The sequence below is a fragment of the Haemorhous mexicanus genome, chromosome 5, assembly GCF_027477595.1.
Source record: "Haemorhous mexicanus isolate bHaeMex1 chromosome 5, bHaeMex1.pri, whole genome shotgun sequence".
Lineage (NCBI taxonomy): Eukaryota > Metazoa > Chordata > Aves > Passeriformes > Fringillidae > Haemorhous > Haemorhous mexicanus.
The window spans coordinates 10,406,197-10,422,966 of NC_082345.1; the positions used below are offsets into that span (position 1 = coordinate 10,406,197).

Genomic DNA, 16,770 nt, shown 5'->3' on the forward strand with positions numbered 1-16,770 from the left:
TTCTCAAAGCGGGATGAAGCTTTCGAGCAGCACGAGGCTCCGCAGGCGCTGCCCGGCCCCGCTCCTGAGGGCGGCGGCGCCGCGGCCGGGCCGCGCCCGTTCCCGCCCTTTCCCGGCTGCTGGGGGGGGGCTGAGGCGGCGGCGGAGCGCCCGGAGCGGCGTGAGGGCTGCACGGGGCCCCGGGGCTTTGGGACCGTCGGGGCTCCCTTTGGGACCGTCGGGGCTCCCTCTGCTGCGCCGGGAGGTGCGAGGAGCGCTGTTCCCCGCCGCCTGTGCGTCCCCTCAGACTGCAGCTGAGGGCCCAGGTCTCTCTTGTTGCTCCGGTGCGAGGAGCGCTGTCCCCTGCCTGGGCGTCCCCTCAGGCTTCAGCTGAGGGCCCTGGTGTCTCGTTGCTCTGAGGTGGGTCACCACGGTGAGACGCCCCGTGCAAACAAAACCGCACAATCACCGGTTTGTTGAATATCTTTTTGGGACGGGGAGAACAAAAGGGGGTGAGTTTCTCTAAAAATCACTGTTAAAATACTCAGCTGTGGATTGAAGACACTCAGGTCGGCTAAAACAGGTACCTACACGGGATGGGTGGGGGCTGCTTGGGCTTATGAGGTGGCAGGATTGTTTTACACCTGGCTGAGGGGGACTGAGACGTTCTACTTTGTAAACTGATTTTTAATACAAATAAAAGTGTGTGTATGTCAGATAAAATAGATGCTTGCAGTTCAAAGTTAAAGTGCCCTGGCAGCACAGGGACAGGCACAGCTAGACATGGCCCAGCACTCTCCTCCTTTATATCGTGTCCTCAACAGTCAGTAGTCGAAAAGCAGATTAAGTCTTGACAATTTTCTCTCATTTGAGGAAAATTCTAATGCAAAGGCTTTTGATTGTCCAGTCAATAATGACACATGTAAAATCTAAAATTCTACATACTACGTAGAGAAGCATCAACCTCAGAAAAAGCTCGCTATTAAAATGTACTCTTTCCTTAGCAGAGTGTGGCCATGTTTGTAGAGATCCATGGAATTTGGAATGAAAAAATATTTTTGCAACTATTGACAATAACTAAAAACAAACCCCCCAATAAAAACAGAAATAGGAAGCTGAGATGTGTGAGAGAGTTGATAATGTTGGGGGGACCTCACAGTCCTTGAAATTCAAAAGATCATTAATGGAGTTCTCAGTTTCCTTGTGTGAACTTAATTTTTAGGTCTGTCCCTGCCTTGGCTAGTGGAAAACCTACTGATATTTCTAGCATTGTTGGATTGTGTTTAGAATGAGAGCTTTACTAAAGTAAATAAATGAATAATTTTTTAATAGGGTAGTCTATGTGTAAAATGTTTGCCAGTGTAGAAATGGCACATTACAGAATGCAGAGGTGTAATAGCTATAAAGAAAGATAAATCAGAACCTGGGAGTTGCTCAGGACTTTAAAAAATGGCATAAGCATATGTATATTTGACTTTACAGTGTGGCATGGCTTGTAGGATCACATTGTTCTCTATGGTTTATCATTTCTCTAGTTTGGACAGTAGAATATTGGCATAGCTTTTGGGGAATGCAGTACTGGATATGACAAAATGTGTAATAAACCTTCTGGAAGCTAAGCTGGCAGACATCTTAAGAAAATGGGTACTTTATTTTTTTTTTCCAGCAGAATCAAGTATGTTCCTAATAGCCCTGGCATTTTTTAGTATGTTTTTAAAAGCATCACTGATAGGTAATGCTGTGGAATACCTCAAAACTAAACCAGTTTGACTTCTTGCATATCTTTACAGGTGCAGACTGTTAAAGAGATACCCATAATAGGTCCAGGTAAGCATGAGAACCTATTTAGTTTCAGTTTATTGTGGAAGTTATGTCACAAATGCAATATACTGTTTCAGTAGGAAAAGATCTCACCATGGCACCATCGGGAAGAAAGCATGGAGGAAAAGCTGGTAAACCAGCACAGGAAGATCAGACCATACCTACTTTTGACTTTGAGGAGGAAAGAAAAGAACTGAGTGGATCAGAGGAAGATATTAGAGAAGGTGCTTATATGAACTTTTTAGGGCATTTGTAAAATGGGAATTTTATCACATTTGTGACTGTGAAAAGAAGGGAAGAACTTTTGAGTCAGCCAGGGACTGAGCACAGTATGGTTTGTAATGCCAAAGACCACCAGGCTCCTACTGTGTGATTTTGATTGGTAATTTTCAGAATATAAATATCTATTTGTGATTTTTCTTTTTAAAGGTGCAGAATTACAGTACCTTTTTTACAGTAACTTCGGATTGGACTTTTACAAATTTTTATGTTATTTTTAGCTTTCTGATGATTGCTATATTGTGAGTTGTGAGTAATGGTGTAGTGGACAGAGAAACTAAAACTATTTGGGACCAGGGCAGAGAACTCAAAGCAGAGCCAGTCTGGCCTTGCAGAGCAATTCACCACCATCTGCCAGCTCCAGACTCAGAGTTATAGGAGCTGCCTGTGTTACTGATGGGAACTGACCATGAGACATGGGCAGGGAAATGGCATTACAGAAAAGTAATTACACTTTTAATAACTCCAACAACCAACACAAAATGTATTTTTGTAAGTATTTCTATACTCCTTCTTAAGGTGACATACCAGTAATGGACAAGCATGGAAAGAAAAGACCTCTGGTGACTACTCATGTGGTTCCAGATGATGTGGGGTAAGGTTAGATGTTTGCGGGCTTTTTCCAAAATAAGCAGGTCTTAAATAGATACCAATTTCACTTATTCACTATGCTTATTTTTGCCTTGTATGGGTTTGGTTTGGTTGTTTTTTTTTTATTTGATTAAAAAAATCAAGTGACATATAATACAGTAGTGGTAGGTAAAAAAAAAAATTAAAAAAGCATTTCAAAAGAGTAATTCTTCAGTTTCTTTGTAGTTTCTTTTGAAAATGCAGAAAAATTTGATATATTTGTGTGTTCTTAAAATTTGTTTCATTTAAAAAGTTTACTTGTTTTTGCCTAAATTGTTGATAATGTCATTAAATCCTATTAATTTTTTTCTTCTCATTTTAGTTGCTTGAAGATATTACCAATACTTTAAATAATTCACATATTGCATGAAAAATAAATTATTTTACAGATAAATCTTAATTTAATATTAATAGAGACTGAATAAATATTAATCAAATTTCATATTCACGGACAGTGTAAATGTAAGTAAAAAGTACATGCTAAAAGAGTTTTCAAGCAGATTATAACTGTTATGTTGAAGATACTGTTTTTACTGTATTATAACACTGCCTTACACACTGGTGTTACCATCTTAAAGATGCTGTAAAAACAACCCTGATATTATTTGCCTTGGGATTTTTTACTGTGCCAGTCATGCTGAGAAGGACTTGTTTTCATTTGGTGTTCCAAATACCCATTTTGTTTTCTTTGTTATAGGGAATAATCAATTTTATTTACTGACTCCCCTTACTCAAGGCATGTTAAATGCCTCTTTATATAATAGTGCCTCTTTATTGGGGAGTAGCTAATATATTCTAGCATTTTATTAAAAAAAAAAAGGCAAATTAATCTGAAAAAGAAACCTCTTACAGGAGAAGAAAAGGAGTAAAATTATCTTATGACAGTGGCAGTTCTGTTTCTGCTTAGAAGTAATAGGCATGTGAATAAAATTAGTTCTAAGCATATTCAACAGGTCTAAAGTCAGAAGATGGGGAAATAAAATTTTGAAACACTGTTTTGTAGGGGTGAAGTACAGAATATGTTGGAGAGATTTGGAGGTAAGTACATTTACATTCTAATAAATAAAATACAGTTGCAGAGTTGGCAGTAATAACTCACCATAAAATAACTTTAAAGACTTATGTAAACATAATGACTAGTCTCTAGCACTTTACAGCATTTCTGAATAAAGCCAGTTATAAAAGTTATATAATAGATATAATAAAAGTTTTATCTAAGGAGAGCAAAAGGAAAGCAGAGGAGGGAATACCTGCATATAAATGAGTCACAGCTTGTAAGTGTTAATAATTACAAAGGAAAAGGGAAAGATGCATAAGTGCTTTGGATAATCAATTCCAATTTTAAGGTGAAGTTTAAAAGGTAGTAAATATATTGTAGAGAAAAGGGACAATAGCAGTTTGCTGTTGTTCTCACTAAATTTTTTTGTTACACTGGCATAGAGGATACTAGGAATGGCAAGACCTGAGTGAGAAATAAGGGAACTGTAAATGTTAATATAAGCAGCAAAAGAGAACAGTTCTAATTCTAACACTTTTAGAAGTAGAGTTTAGGTGTGATACAGAATGAGAGAGCAGTCTGTACTTAGCACTTCCAGAAATACAGAGAACAGGGAATCATCAGGTAAGAGAATTTCAGCAGTCAGAAGGAATAGGAGTTTCTAGAACAGCCAGATAATCAGGGGAAGCAATGCTGCTCATCCAGTGATGAGCAATTTGTGTGTGTCACTCAGCAGGATTTAGTATAGTCATAATCAGATCCTCAGGAGGTAACTTAACCTAGTTAAATTAGCAGCTGAATTCTAGATAGTGACAGGATAGAGAAAAAATACTTCTGACATTTGTAAAGAATTAACAATACCCATCACAGAGTAAGCAGGCATCAAAAAGCCAAAAGCCATGGAAGGAAGGGAAACCATCTTAATGCCAGCATTACACACTCAATAACTGAATAATACTTTCATTATATGTAATAAAATAAACCTGTACAGAGTCATTACTTGCATGTCAAATTTAAGGTGAAAGAGAAGCTTGAGTATTTCCTTAATCTACAAATTAGGACTTTTGGCTGTCACAAAATTACATATTTTGAATTACATATTTGAATGGTATTGGAGATCTGGAAATTCAGATAAAAGGAGGATTTCAATGCTAAAAAGTTATGACTTTTGTCATAACTGTAATTCTGTAATTTAAGATTCAAAAAAGGAAAGAAAGGAAGGATGGAAGGAGGGTGAATGAATGGATCAGAGAGAGGATGCTGTCTGCACAAAATAGTGGGTTTGGCATTAGCAGAGACAGATGCCTCAGCAAATTAGAGAAGTTTGACAGATGTTTCCTGAAATCTACAGTGAGAAGAAAACTAAATTACTGTATTAATCTTAAGCTGTGACTTTGTAAATCTCCAAATGTAAATTGAAGTGAAACAAACACAGTAACTTATATTAATACTTAAAAAGTACTCTCTCTGAAGTATAAAAATATTCATTCATTATGTTCACAGGGATAGTAACCACATACTAACCTTAATTTATTTCTGAAATTCAAGAAATTTGCATATGACTCTGAAACAGGTGTTGGTTAGGGTGTGTGACAGGCATAAGGAAGCAGTGTTCACACCAGTGCCACCAGCAGGCTGAGGGACATCACCACATCAGATCACACCAGCTTCTTGCCACTAGAACACAACTCACTTTTGCTTCTCCAAAGTGTAACTCATCAGCCTTTTTAATGCATATCCAGTATGCCTAATTTCTAAATATTCTTTGGCTTTCAGCTGACATTAACAAGGCTCTCTTAGCTAAGAGGAAACGATTAGAAATGTACACAAAAGCCTCACTCAAAACCAGTAACCAGAAGATTGAACATGTTTGGAAAACGCAGCAGGAGCAAAGGTGATCTTTACTCTTGGTTTCCAAGCCTGTGGAACTAGGGGTCACAACATGGATAGCTGGTCTGTCGCCTTGCAATAGCAAGTACTGTATCTAATGTTAAACATCTGCTCAGGGCCTCTGCTGTCTTCCGTTGTGTCCCCTTTGTTAATGTGACAGTAATAATTTAGCACATTCTCTTTAGAACACACAGATTTAAGATTTGGAACTCTGAGAGCAAGGTACATTAAAAAGTGGGGCTTACTTTTATCTTTATGGAAAGTGACCTTTGATGTTATTATGCATTTTAAAACAATGTGGGGGGGGTGGTTTCCCGACTTTGGAATTTTCCATTTCTACCTGAAAACTGAAAAATGTTCAGGAAAACTTTAATATCATTCTGGTTAAGAAAGTAAATAATTTTCACCTTCATTAACACTCCTCTCACCTCTTAAGGCATATTTAATTACTACATCTGATACCAGAGATAGAGCAAAGTGAGAAAAGAGACAGTTAAAACTAAAAGTCAGCAATACTTGTAATTGTCTTGGTGTTGTTCTACATTTATTTGTATTTGAAACTTGTACGGACAGAATTTTAAGAAATGAGCTTATCAGTTTTGCAATGTAAACACCTTGTGTTAAAACAACCACCTGTAATTGAATTAGAAAAACATGGTAAATCTCAGAAAACCTGACACTGTTAGGAAGAAGAGTTGTTACAATTTCTTTTTAACCAGTATTTTATGGGAGTGCTGTCTCTATAGATATATTCTACATCCACACAGTGTGTATGTGTTCAGTTTTTCACAACATACTGTATTGAAATGGGGTCAGATGTCAAAGTAGCCTATTTCTTTATCTATGCCAGCTTTTATTCTATTCCATGTGTATGTTGAACCTTTGCTTTCCTTGTAATTCCCTGTAGCATTTGTCATACTTACAGACAGTGTCTGTTTATAGGCAGAAGCTCAATCATGAGTTCTCCCAGCAGTTCCTGACTTTATTTCAGCAGTGGGATGTAGATGTGCAAAAGGCAGAAGAGCAGGAAGAAAAACTAGCAGTGAGTTTCCAGCATGGTGTGAACTTCACTGTATTTTCTACAAGGAGGGAATATTGTTGTTTCAATACTCAAGAAATGTAAAAACACTTTATGTAGTTTAAATATAAATATATGATTGTTTAAGTTTGGGAAGAGAGGTGCATTTATAAACTTTATTGCAAGTTTATAAACACTGTTAAGTGATTCCCTAGGCCGGCATATGGCTTGAGAAAAGCAAGGACCATTTAAGGAGAAGAAAGACATATGCTGTTTCTCTCCATCCATAATCTTTGGGTTCATGGAACAAAGGAATAAAGAAAGTAGTTTTTTAGCATATATTCCTCTAAAAATATTCCTGTATATAATAAATGTAAGAGAATTTGATCACTGAAAGAGCATAGGAGCTATACAAAGGAATGTAATCACGTGCTGTTGCTCTGTCTGTACTTCCAACACATTTGCAAGGTTTGCTTTTCCCTAGATAGCACATTCCTCTGGGATACCCTAAGAAGCCGTGGGGCATAGCAATCCTCATGGGATTTTACAGGGATAATTCAGGTTGCAGGAGACCTCAGGAGGTGACTTGGGGCTTTATCCAGTCTTCAGTCTTACTTTCATTAATAAAAGCCAGGGTAACTTCTCCAGACAGAGATCCACATTACAAGGCACAGATTTCCAATAAAGGCAGATTTTCTGATTCTGAAAAATGAAATTGGTGTGCTGTCTAAGCACTCTGCTTAACAACTGATGGAATTATGCTTTTCTTTTGCTTCTGCTTCAGAATATGCTTCGTCAGCAACAAAAAGTTTTTCAACAGGCAAGAATAGTTCAAAGTCAGAGACTGAAAACCATTAAGCAACTCTATGAGCAATTCCTAAAGGTAAATCTTTTTCTTGGAAAGCAGCTGATCCTTATCATATCACTTAAGAAAACTATATTAATTCAGTGTTTCAAGTTGCTAGGTATTTCTTTATCAAAGTAACTGACATACTAGACAGCAAGCAAAATAACTGTTTTGAGTACAAACACACAAAAATTTTACTTTTTTAGTTAAAGGCATTCCTCACAAGAGAAAATCTTCTGCGCCTTCATCATTTTCATGACCCTTTGCTGGAATCTATCCTGTATGTCCATGTCTCTCTTGTCCTTAGGAGTCTGAACTGGACCCAGCACTCCTGGTGTGGCTTCACCAGCTGCACAGCCCCCAGTACACAGGGCAGATTCAAGTCCATCAGTTTCTGACAAACCTTAATTTCAGTTCAAGTCATTTCCTACCTGATTTTGAAATTTCAGTTATAAGCTTGGTATTTGGTTTGGGTTTTTTCCAAGCCTGGTAGCTGATAAATCTGAAATGGAGCAACTCTTAGTTTAAAAAAATCTGAATTTACTGAGTATATTACAGAAGCATTAATAAATAATACCTCTTCCAAAATGTCAAAAATGTCTTCATCAAAGAGGAAAAATTGAACAGAAGGTAAAGTATTACTGATTTTTCTCCTCAAAAAAGATCAAAAGGTAGAAGTCAAAACTCAAATAAGCTTAAATAAATACAAATTAAGGAAAATGCAACTAGACTTAAACACAGAGGTAAATATAATTGTATGTAAAAAAGGGAAGATAACCAGGGAGTTTTATTTGGCTTATTTGGGGAGAAGTGTGCAAAGAAACGCAGTGGGGTTTATACTCCTCACTTTTCAAGTCCAGCAATGTTGTCATAATATTGAACCCCTAGAATTCCTGATAGATGTCTGTTCAATCTCCTCTTGCAGAATTTTTATCTTTATTGAAATTCTGAAAAAGTAGCTGAGACCTCACAGAGGCTGGCTGTTTAAATTAGGAATGTAGACTGGAGTATGAAGTCCTGTGCGATTCCTCTGCCAAGTTTGTGACAAACTCATCAATTATCTGTGATCACTGTAAAAATTACATTGTGGTATGAATAATTATTGGTTTGTTTGGTTGTTTTACTGCTTGACATTGAGGAGTTCTGAATTAATATTATCCTTAACTTCAGAGCATGGAAGAGCTGGAGAAGAGCAATGAAAATCTTCTGGCTGGTGCCCAAAACGAACTTCGCAAGGAAATGGCAATGTTGCAGAAGAAGATTATGATGGACACTGTAAGTATCAGATCTATGAAGTTAGTTAAATGCAAAAATAGAACATTCAATTAAAAGTCATTTGACATTCATTTAATTCAAAGGAATCATATTGATACAGCATTTGTTCAGCATTATCTCCTTTTCTCGTGACAGCAACAGCAGGAGATGGCAACTGTTCGCAAGTCTCTTCAGTCCATGTTATTCTGATGGCTCAGTGGAGGAGCAACTTGTACCTAAGTAACATGATACAAGTACAGGCATTAGAAGGATGTTGAGATTTAAATGTTTCAGGGTTCCTATTAAACTCTTTCCTGGATTGTTCTAATCTTGTCTGTTCATGTTGTAAGAACATATCTTAGTAAACTTTTATTACTGGGGGGCAGTATGGACCCCAAATTGTTCACTGTCTGTTGAGTTTTAAAAATTTCATATCCACTTCCAATAGCATTGGAATGTTTAAATTGTTTCACTTTTTAATACCAAATTGTAACAAGGGGAAGGATTAATGAAACATGCATTACCCAGATTTTACGTAACTTGAGGCCTTTAGGTTCATTGTGCAAATAGAAGCATTTCTAACAAGCTGCAAATTGTCACAGTTTCAATTAGTCTTCTGATATATTAGCTGTTATAAAAACTCACAGGGTATGACATAGCTCAGACAGAATTGTTTAATTATGTGTGTATTATGGTAAATTAAAGTAAATTTTGTTAACTCTTTTTTTTTAGTCTATACATTGTACTATCGCTGTATTAGTATGAGATTTATGAACTGCTGTAATTTGTCCAGAAAATGGGGGGGAGGGGGGGGGTTGGTTTAGTTAAATTATAAGCTTCATATATATGCTCAAGTAACAATAATTAAACAATATGCATTTTGGGGTCTACTTTCTGTAGAACCACTGCTAGAAGAAATCTACCTCATTTATTTAGTACAGGCTATTACAAGCCTTTGAGATGGAATATTATTTTTTGCAATTCCAAATGAAATTCCAAATGACTAGCAATTTAGAGAAGCCTGAGTTTTAAGGGTAAAGCATTTATCTTTTATGTATCTCATTACAGTAAACAATTGGCTTAGTGTACATGCAGTTTGTTTTTACAGAAAACCATTACACCTGAATATCTACTTTTAAAAATTAGATAGTTGCCAACATATTTAATGCTTTGATTTAATACAACAGTAGATAAAAAGAACCATCCACACACCCACACACACCAAATGTGATGTTGTCACAACAACGTGTTTCAAAACCATATTTTTCTTCTCAGCCTATGAGCATTTTGAGTCAAGTCATTTGATGGTGGTTCTCCAGGACTGGAAGCCAGATAAGTGATAGCTAACTTGCAGTAACTTCAGCTGTTTGGTTATAAAGAGTATAGAACTTATTGTTCTGCCCCAGCCAGATTTCAGGACAGGAGCAAACATGGAAGTAACACTGCTACTCTGAGGCATGAGGGGATATGAGCCTCTCATGGTAACCAGTACAATGCTGGTTTGTAATTACTGAGTCTCAGCCCTCTAAGGCCAATGACAGGAGGCTATGAAATAGGTGACAGGTTCTGCTTCAGATCTTCAATAAGCGGTTATTTGTTAGCATTACCTCCTGCTTCTGGTTTTATTTGTTAGTATTGAGTCATGGTTCTGGTTTTCTGAGTGATTTCTGCATTAGTTTCCTATTATCCACATACCTCAATCATATCCTCAAAACTACTTATACCTGCTCGGCCAGGACACAGTTTTGACCATTGTGGAGAACTCACTCATTTCACTCTTAAGATGTTGCCTGTGTCTTTTCATCAGGAGGTTAATTTGCTTACAGTATTCAACCAAAGTAAAATGGTCATTACCATCTTCTTTTCTATTTGACCATGGCCTGGGTTCAGGCTAAATTCATGTGCAGATGTTGTAGTCCTTTGGCAGTTACTGTTACAGCAACAGATCCTCAAAATGATCGTTATATTCTTCTTAGGCAGAAGGGTGGTGGATGCTATTTTATTTCCTCCAGACAATACACCACTTTAAAAGTTCCTTGAATGCCTCAGGAAGTATTTTTGAACTAATAAGCAGGTAGGAAGCTGCAGTGGTAGTATTTTTAAAACAAACCATGGCATTCTTTATTGGACAGTTCAGAAAGGACTTCATTAACTCTGAAGCTCAGGTACGTATCAGCAGCTGGAAGGAGTAATGCACACTTACATTCAACAGCTTTTTACTCAAAAACATATTCAAGTAGTATCTCTTGAAAGGAGTTTAAGCTTATGTATGGTGTTAGTGTGCAAGTAATCCATTTTTCATTCAGCTTTTCTATAATGACAACAGCCCTCTTGTTAGATGTAGTATGTTACCCAGTGAGTCTGTTCTTAAAGGAAGAAAGAAGCTGATTTGGGCCTGAGTTCCTGTTCTGGAGAGTTTTACATTATGGTTCAGTTTTGTGCCCTTTTGTTTGGATAACATACAGTGGTAGCTTCAAGACAATAGGATCAGTTGTAAGGTAAATGAACACAGCGACAGCAAAAAGACCAGAGAGGGAAATACAGAAGGGTGGGCTGTAGTGCTGGAGCCACAGGCACTGGAGTTTATCAATGAGCTTTGTCCTTCACTTGCATAGGCTTACAGATACAAGTTAGGGTGCCTAAAGTTAGTCCTCTCCTTACACAGCTATCTGTCGCATAGATAAGGATGAAGTACAATGAGACTGACCTTACTGTGACCACAGAACCAGGAACTGGCCTTGAAAGAAAGTGCAAGCTAAAGTTTTATGTGGTAGCAGTAGGTTATGTATTTAGATACTAGAGAATGCATGAATTCTAAAGGCACTCATAACAGTACTTTGAATCAGAAGAAAATTTTCCTGAGCTGTACCTCCTTTATCTACTGATCCAACAACTTGTTCCTTAGAAGTACCAGAGGAGAGATTGAATGAGTTTTAGGTCATGGCTGCCTCAGTCTTAATAATGCAGGATTGAATTCATTGGTACATCTGACAACCACTTCACAGCAGTTCCAACAAACTTTAGAATCTAATGCTACAAGATTAGACGTGAAATTCCTCTTCGAATTCTGGCTGGTAGCACCTTGGTTTGCATCTACATTCACCAGAAGAGAAGTACAGAATTAAAGTTACCTAACAGGAGATGGCAACATTTTCAAATGTAGTATTTGTGGTCTGAAAGGGAAATACATACTGGTTCAAAAGTACAACAGCATCTGCAGAACTTTGTACCTACTAATTCTAACATCTGGTAATGTCTGAAACACAGTGAACTTTCTTATAAAACTGTTTTCTTCAAAAGCTTAATCTGTCTTCCCAAAAACACAGAGGCTGTTTCATTCCCCTAACTGCTTCTTCTCTTGTCCTTGACCTATTTAATCAGTCATTATGGTTTTGAACCTGCTCAGGAGCTTGATGAGATGAAATTCTGAAGACATGTATATGAAGATGAGCGGCAATCTGTAGGCACACACCACTGGCATATCTCAGCATATCAAACAAGGATATGAACTTCAAAAGAACAAAACAGAACAGGTTAAAAAAATCCATTTTTTTAAATTGTCCCTACTATAAGTATGCTATACTTTAATCAGAATTTATCCAAGGGACAAGCATAACATAAATGCATCATTGTAACATACAGCTACACAGTGATCTAGTTTAGAATTAAAAATAAAACCATCACAAAACCCCAACATCCTAACAGCACTAAACGCTTACAAGATCTGTTAAAAACCATTTGTCTGCAGTTCACAGAACAACCTTAAAAATCCACATGGACAAAAGCATAATTTCAGGAGAGATTTATAAATTTACTTTCATTTCTCTGTTCTAAGGAAAGCAAGCCAGTCAGCTCACAAAAACATATTTACTTTGTACCCAGCACTCCCTCTGCAGTGACAGCAGAAATGTGAGCAAGTCAGAAATGGCAGAGCAGAATGACAGGGACAATTCTCAATCCATTCCTTAAAGCATGGTCCAAACAGAAAATATAAAACACTTACCAATGCTATCCACAGAACAATATATTCATCAATGAAACTGTTGAAGTACTGGTCCAAAAACAGAAGTCCTGGCCCAATAAATGCAGAGTCCTGAAGACAAATTTCACTTTTTGTCATGTGAGCCACCTATGTAAGAAAAAAAAAATATTAAAAAGTGCATCCCTGCAAGATTGTTGTAACTATCAGTAAACAGGCATCACATTCTTGCCCAGCAACGTCCTCTTGGAAATTACATCTATACCCATGCATTTCAGCTATCTGCAGGGGCGTTCCACTCTCTAGTTTTCCAGCACTGTATTCAGACTGTAAGACTATGCAAGTGTACTACTGAAAACAAATACTATGAATATTTTTTTTTAAATTTTGACTTTCTCTAGCCAAAAGTTAACTAGGAAACAGACCTTTTCTTAGGTGGCAACACTTGTTCTCACTGTTTAGTAAGAAAGTCTGTAGAATACCTATTTTCTAGGTGTTACTTATGTTCTAGTGTTCGGAAAATGTCATCCTTGGAGAAAAAATAAAAGCATCTGGCTGGGTTACTGATGTTGGTAAATATATAGTAAGGCAACTTTTTAAAATCCATTGAGGAGTGTTTTATGTACAAAAAAGACAAAGACAGAAAAGACAAAATAAAGACAGAAATGTTTCTCTCTTCATTTTAGTGATCACAGTAAATTCTTATTTCAGATAATTAGAGGAGAAGCCACAGCACTGTTAGTAAGGCTTAAGAGACCAGAGTTAGGATGTTAACGACAGACTGTAAGTACATTTCTGGGAGTAAGTTAAACAAAACTGAAAGTCCTAACCAGTCCATTCAACAGCAAATACATGTTTTCATCAGTGTCACATATAATCTCTCTGTGGAACCCTGAGTCTAGTTCATGTCTTGATCACAATGAATCTGGTAATACAGGAGCAAAGCAAAATGGGAAAACTGTTCCCCCTGATCCAGTAAGTGTTTAGCCAAGAACCAGATTAGTTTTAGGAGATTTAGGACTGACTTACCACCAACTTCTGTGAGATTTTGGCATTCACAAACCCAAATGTCAAGACATAGAGGCAAGAATGTTTTTCAAACAGCTGAGTTGTAGACTTTTTATAAATTGTAATGGCCAGTGTGATAAGCAGACCAATGTGCAGGGCTGGTGAAAGAACACTTGTTCCCTATGATAGAAAGGGATGGAAAATTTGTCTTAAACTTCAGTCATGTGATAAAGTCCAAGTTTTATACATATTTCAAATCCCATTAAACAAAACCAGAGTTGTCAAAACTTGTCAAAATCCATTAGTATTATGCCACTGCTCTTAATACCCTTTGCAGTACCCTTTGACCACTAATCAATTTTTTAGGAAAATTCACTGCTGGTTCCCATGACAGAAGAAATCCAGTAACAGGCAGAGAGAAGGTAGATAATGAACTTTGCTTTAGCCATCTAACACTCACGTGCCTGTCTGCTTAAAAGCTTAAAAAGATAAAACCCTTATGGATCTTCTGAAACATAATAAATTATGGGCATAAATTAATCAAACATCAATTGAATTTTTAGAGCAACTTACTGCTATTGTAGATCCATTCTTTCCAACCCCTCCACCAAAGATGACACGGAAATAATTGAAAAAAGAAATTGCTGTTCCACACAGGATGCCAATAACTGCAAAGAACTTCAGTTCTAAGCCCAGCAAAGGGACCTTAGCAGAACACAAAAGAAACAAAACCAAAACAAACAAAGAACAAACAAACCACAACAAAACAAGAGAAATATATTAAAAGTTAAGCACACAATACCTTTTTTAAGAAGTGATTAAAGCAGCTACTCTTACCTACTAAAGAAATATTTTATTTGAACCCTCACTTTCCTGGGAACAAGATCAGGACAACAGTGTTTAAAATTTGTTTCCTTACTAAGAAAACAAGAAGTATCTTTTGTAACACTTAAACTCCACTACTGAGTACTTAAGTTCTGTTCTTGAGATTCAGCTAGATCTTAGTCTGCTCCTCCTTAATATGTTCTTCAAATATTTTTACCACACAAGCAAAAACATGACACAGACTACTGCCATCAATCACCATGATAGGGGAGCAGGAAGAGGGATAGTTCCTTCTATTCCACTGGATAAAACAACACTGATCCACAGGAAAAACAAACACCATCTGCCTGCTGTGTTTTGGCATGTTATTTGTATGCTGTATCTTTACATATCACGGGACTATCCTGAAAAGTCTCCAGATACAAATTTTAATTAAACAGTTACCTTTTGGAATCAATTGCAGTGTCAAGGAAACTTCCAAATCAGCAGAGGATTTTAAAAAGAAGTAATAAATGGAAACTGTTTACTACATTTTTTGAATATATAGTTTTTTGTGATACAGCATAACTACAACAGATTCTATTATTGAGGAAAAAATTAATCATAATTTAAATTTAATGCACCTACTTTGTTTTCCAACATGAAGATAAGCTTTTTGAAAATAGAAAAAAAAGGCTGGAAAAAGGAAACAAAGTTTAGCTAAACATTCCTTAATTGCTGAGTAAACTTTTGAACTAGTTTTGATTTCTATTGTTTATCAATAGTATGGAAAAGTAAGTCTCAGCTCTTTGCACTATAACGAATCAGAACTATAAATTCCTGAGTAAAAGCCCTAGAAAGTTGAAGATCTTTTGATACTGTCCAATAAAATGCATCTTTAAAGATCAGAATAAAAGCCACAGATATGGAAATGTTTTGGGACAGAAAACAATATTTTAAATATAAATATTTACATTTACATGGCTGTGACATTATTCTTAAAAATCTGCATCAACACAATTATGAATAACTTAACCAAAATCCCCTGGCTTCATCCCACAGTTTCATTAAATTGAAGCATTTAATCCATACATTTTAAGATAAATTGTTTAACTGAAATGTATGCCTTACAATAAAATATACAAAATATATATAACCAGAAAAAAACCTATTTGCTAAAGCTTAAGTATGTGTGAAGTACTAGTTCCAGATCAGAAGTTTATATGTGGCAGATGGGGTCTTTTTTCCTCTATGCAGCATAAATCTGTGCACAGGGAGTCACACCAATAGATCTAAGTTAACTATGCCATTAAAATAACGTACACTTATACAGTAGGCTAAATCAACATTACAGAACTAGTAGGTGTTGATAGTGCTTGCACAGAGCAGCTTCAAATACCACAGGAACTGTGGACACTTGACAAGATACTCAGCAGGAACTCTGAACACTTAACACACTCACCTTATAGTCCCACATTCCTGCTCCTCCATAGGCAGTTATCAAGAGCAGCATTGTTATGGTGATCTGAACTTCAGTTACATCAATTCTGTGAAAGGGGAAAAAAAAGAGATTTAGTTCAAGGACTTTTTGCTGTAAGTGTGAAGTGTGTGTGGAGGGAGGGGGGAATTAAACCCCCAGTAATTGTACTTCAAATGATATAAATATATATAGACTATTACTTTCCTTGACTGAGAAAGCTACTCTCTATGGGGGCACACATCTCTGGCTAAGATTTAAAACGAAAGCTGTACTCCTTTTCTGGAGCAAGATACATAAAATTTTGAAAGGGGGACTCTAATGAATACACTGTTAACTACTGGAAAATTCTGTACAAATTTACAGACTTGTTGATGTGTAAGTGTCAAATCAAGGTTTAAGGAAAGCTCATAGTAAATGCAATCAAACATTTCCATTAAAAGTACAGCATATAAAAGCAGACACTGTAACGAGCAGGCTGGGAAAGAAGGGATTTCTTTAAGCTTCATATCATGAAAACTTGACAGATACAGCCTACAAAATAAGGGAGGACTGAGTCAGTGGATAGGTAAGCATTTGCCATATTTCTGAGAACATATAATTGCTATCCTAATTTCCTCCATAAAAGCTGTTTTAGGAAAGGTGCCTTGTATGCCCTATGAAGTCCAGACTCCATATTTCACCTTTTTTTTGTTCTCAGACAAGACAGACAACTCTGTATTTTTGCATTTAATTGATGAAACCTCACATGAAGCCAAGGCTCCACAAAAAAAAAAAAAAAAAATCA

General features: G+C 36.7%; 2 protein-coding genes across 5 annotated transcripts in view; one reads left to right on the top strand and one right to left on the bottom strand.

The window, feature by feature from the left end:
* On the top strand, window positions 1-9,438 carry SYCP3 (synaptonemal complex protein 3). Of its 3 annotated transcripts, none has more exons than XM_059845849.1 (9): window positions 1-1,806; window positions 1,878-2,024; window positions 2,599-2,674; window positions 3,713-3,747; window positions 5,483-5,600; window positions 6,539-6,638; window positions 7,399-7,497; window positions 8,632-8,736; window positions 8,872-9,438. In XM_059845849.1, the coding sequence occupies exons 2-9, from the start codon at window positions 1,895-1,897 to the stop codon at window positions 8,923-8,925; spliced, it is 717 nt and encodes a 238-aa protein (XP_059701832.1). In that variant the 5' UTR covers window positions 1-1,806; window positions 1,878-1,894; the 3' UTR covers window positions 8,926-9,438. The 3 variants fall into 3 exon arrangements, with proteins under 3 accessions (XP_059701832.1, XP_059701833.1, XP_059701831.1); XM_059845850.1 differs by having other exon boundaries at window positions 1,881-2,024; XM_059845848.1 differs by having other exon boundaries at window positions 1-2,024.
* CHPT1 (choline phosphotransferase 1) overlaps window positions 8,787-16,770 on the bottom strand; it is a 21,039-nt gene continuing 13,055 nt past the window's right edge. The window contains exons 4-9 of one of the 2 annotated variants that reach the window (XM_059845845.1): window positions 15,969-16,053; window positions 14,276-14,407; window positions 13,724-13,882; window positions 12,719-12,844; window positions 12,114-12,224; window positions 8,787-8,951 (exon numbers count right to left, since the gene is read on the bottom strand). In XM_059845845.1, coding sequence (XP_059701828.1) covers window positions 8,907-8,951; window positions 12,114-12,224; window positions 12,719-12,844; window positions 13,724-13,882; window positions 14,276-14,407; window positions 15,969-16,053 — 658 coding nt within the window. In that variant the 3' untranslated portion in view covers window positions 8,787-8,906. The remainder of the gene's footprint in view (window positions 8,952-12,113; window positions 12,225-12,718; window positions 12,845-13,723; window positions 13,883-14,275; window positions 14,408-15,968; window positions 16,054-16,770) is intronic. The other variant, XM_059845847.1, reaches the window with a different exon arrangement.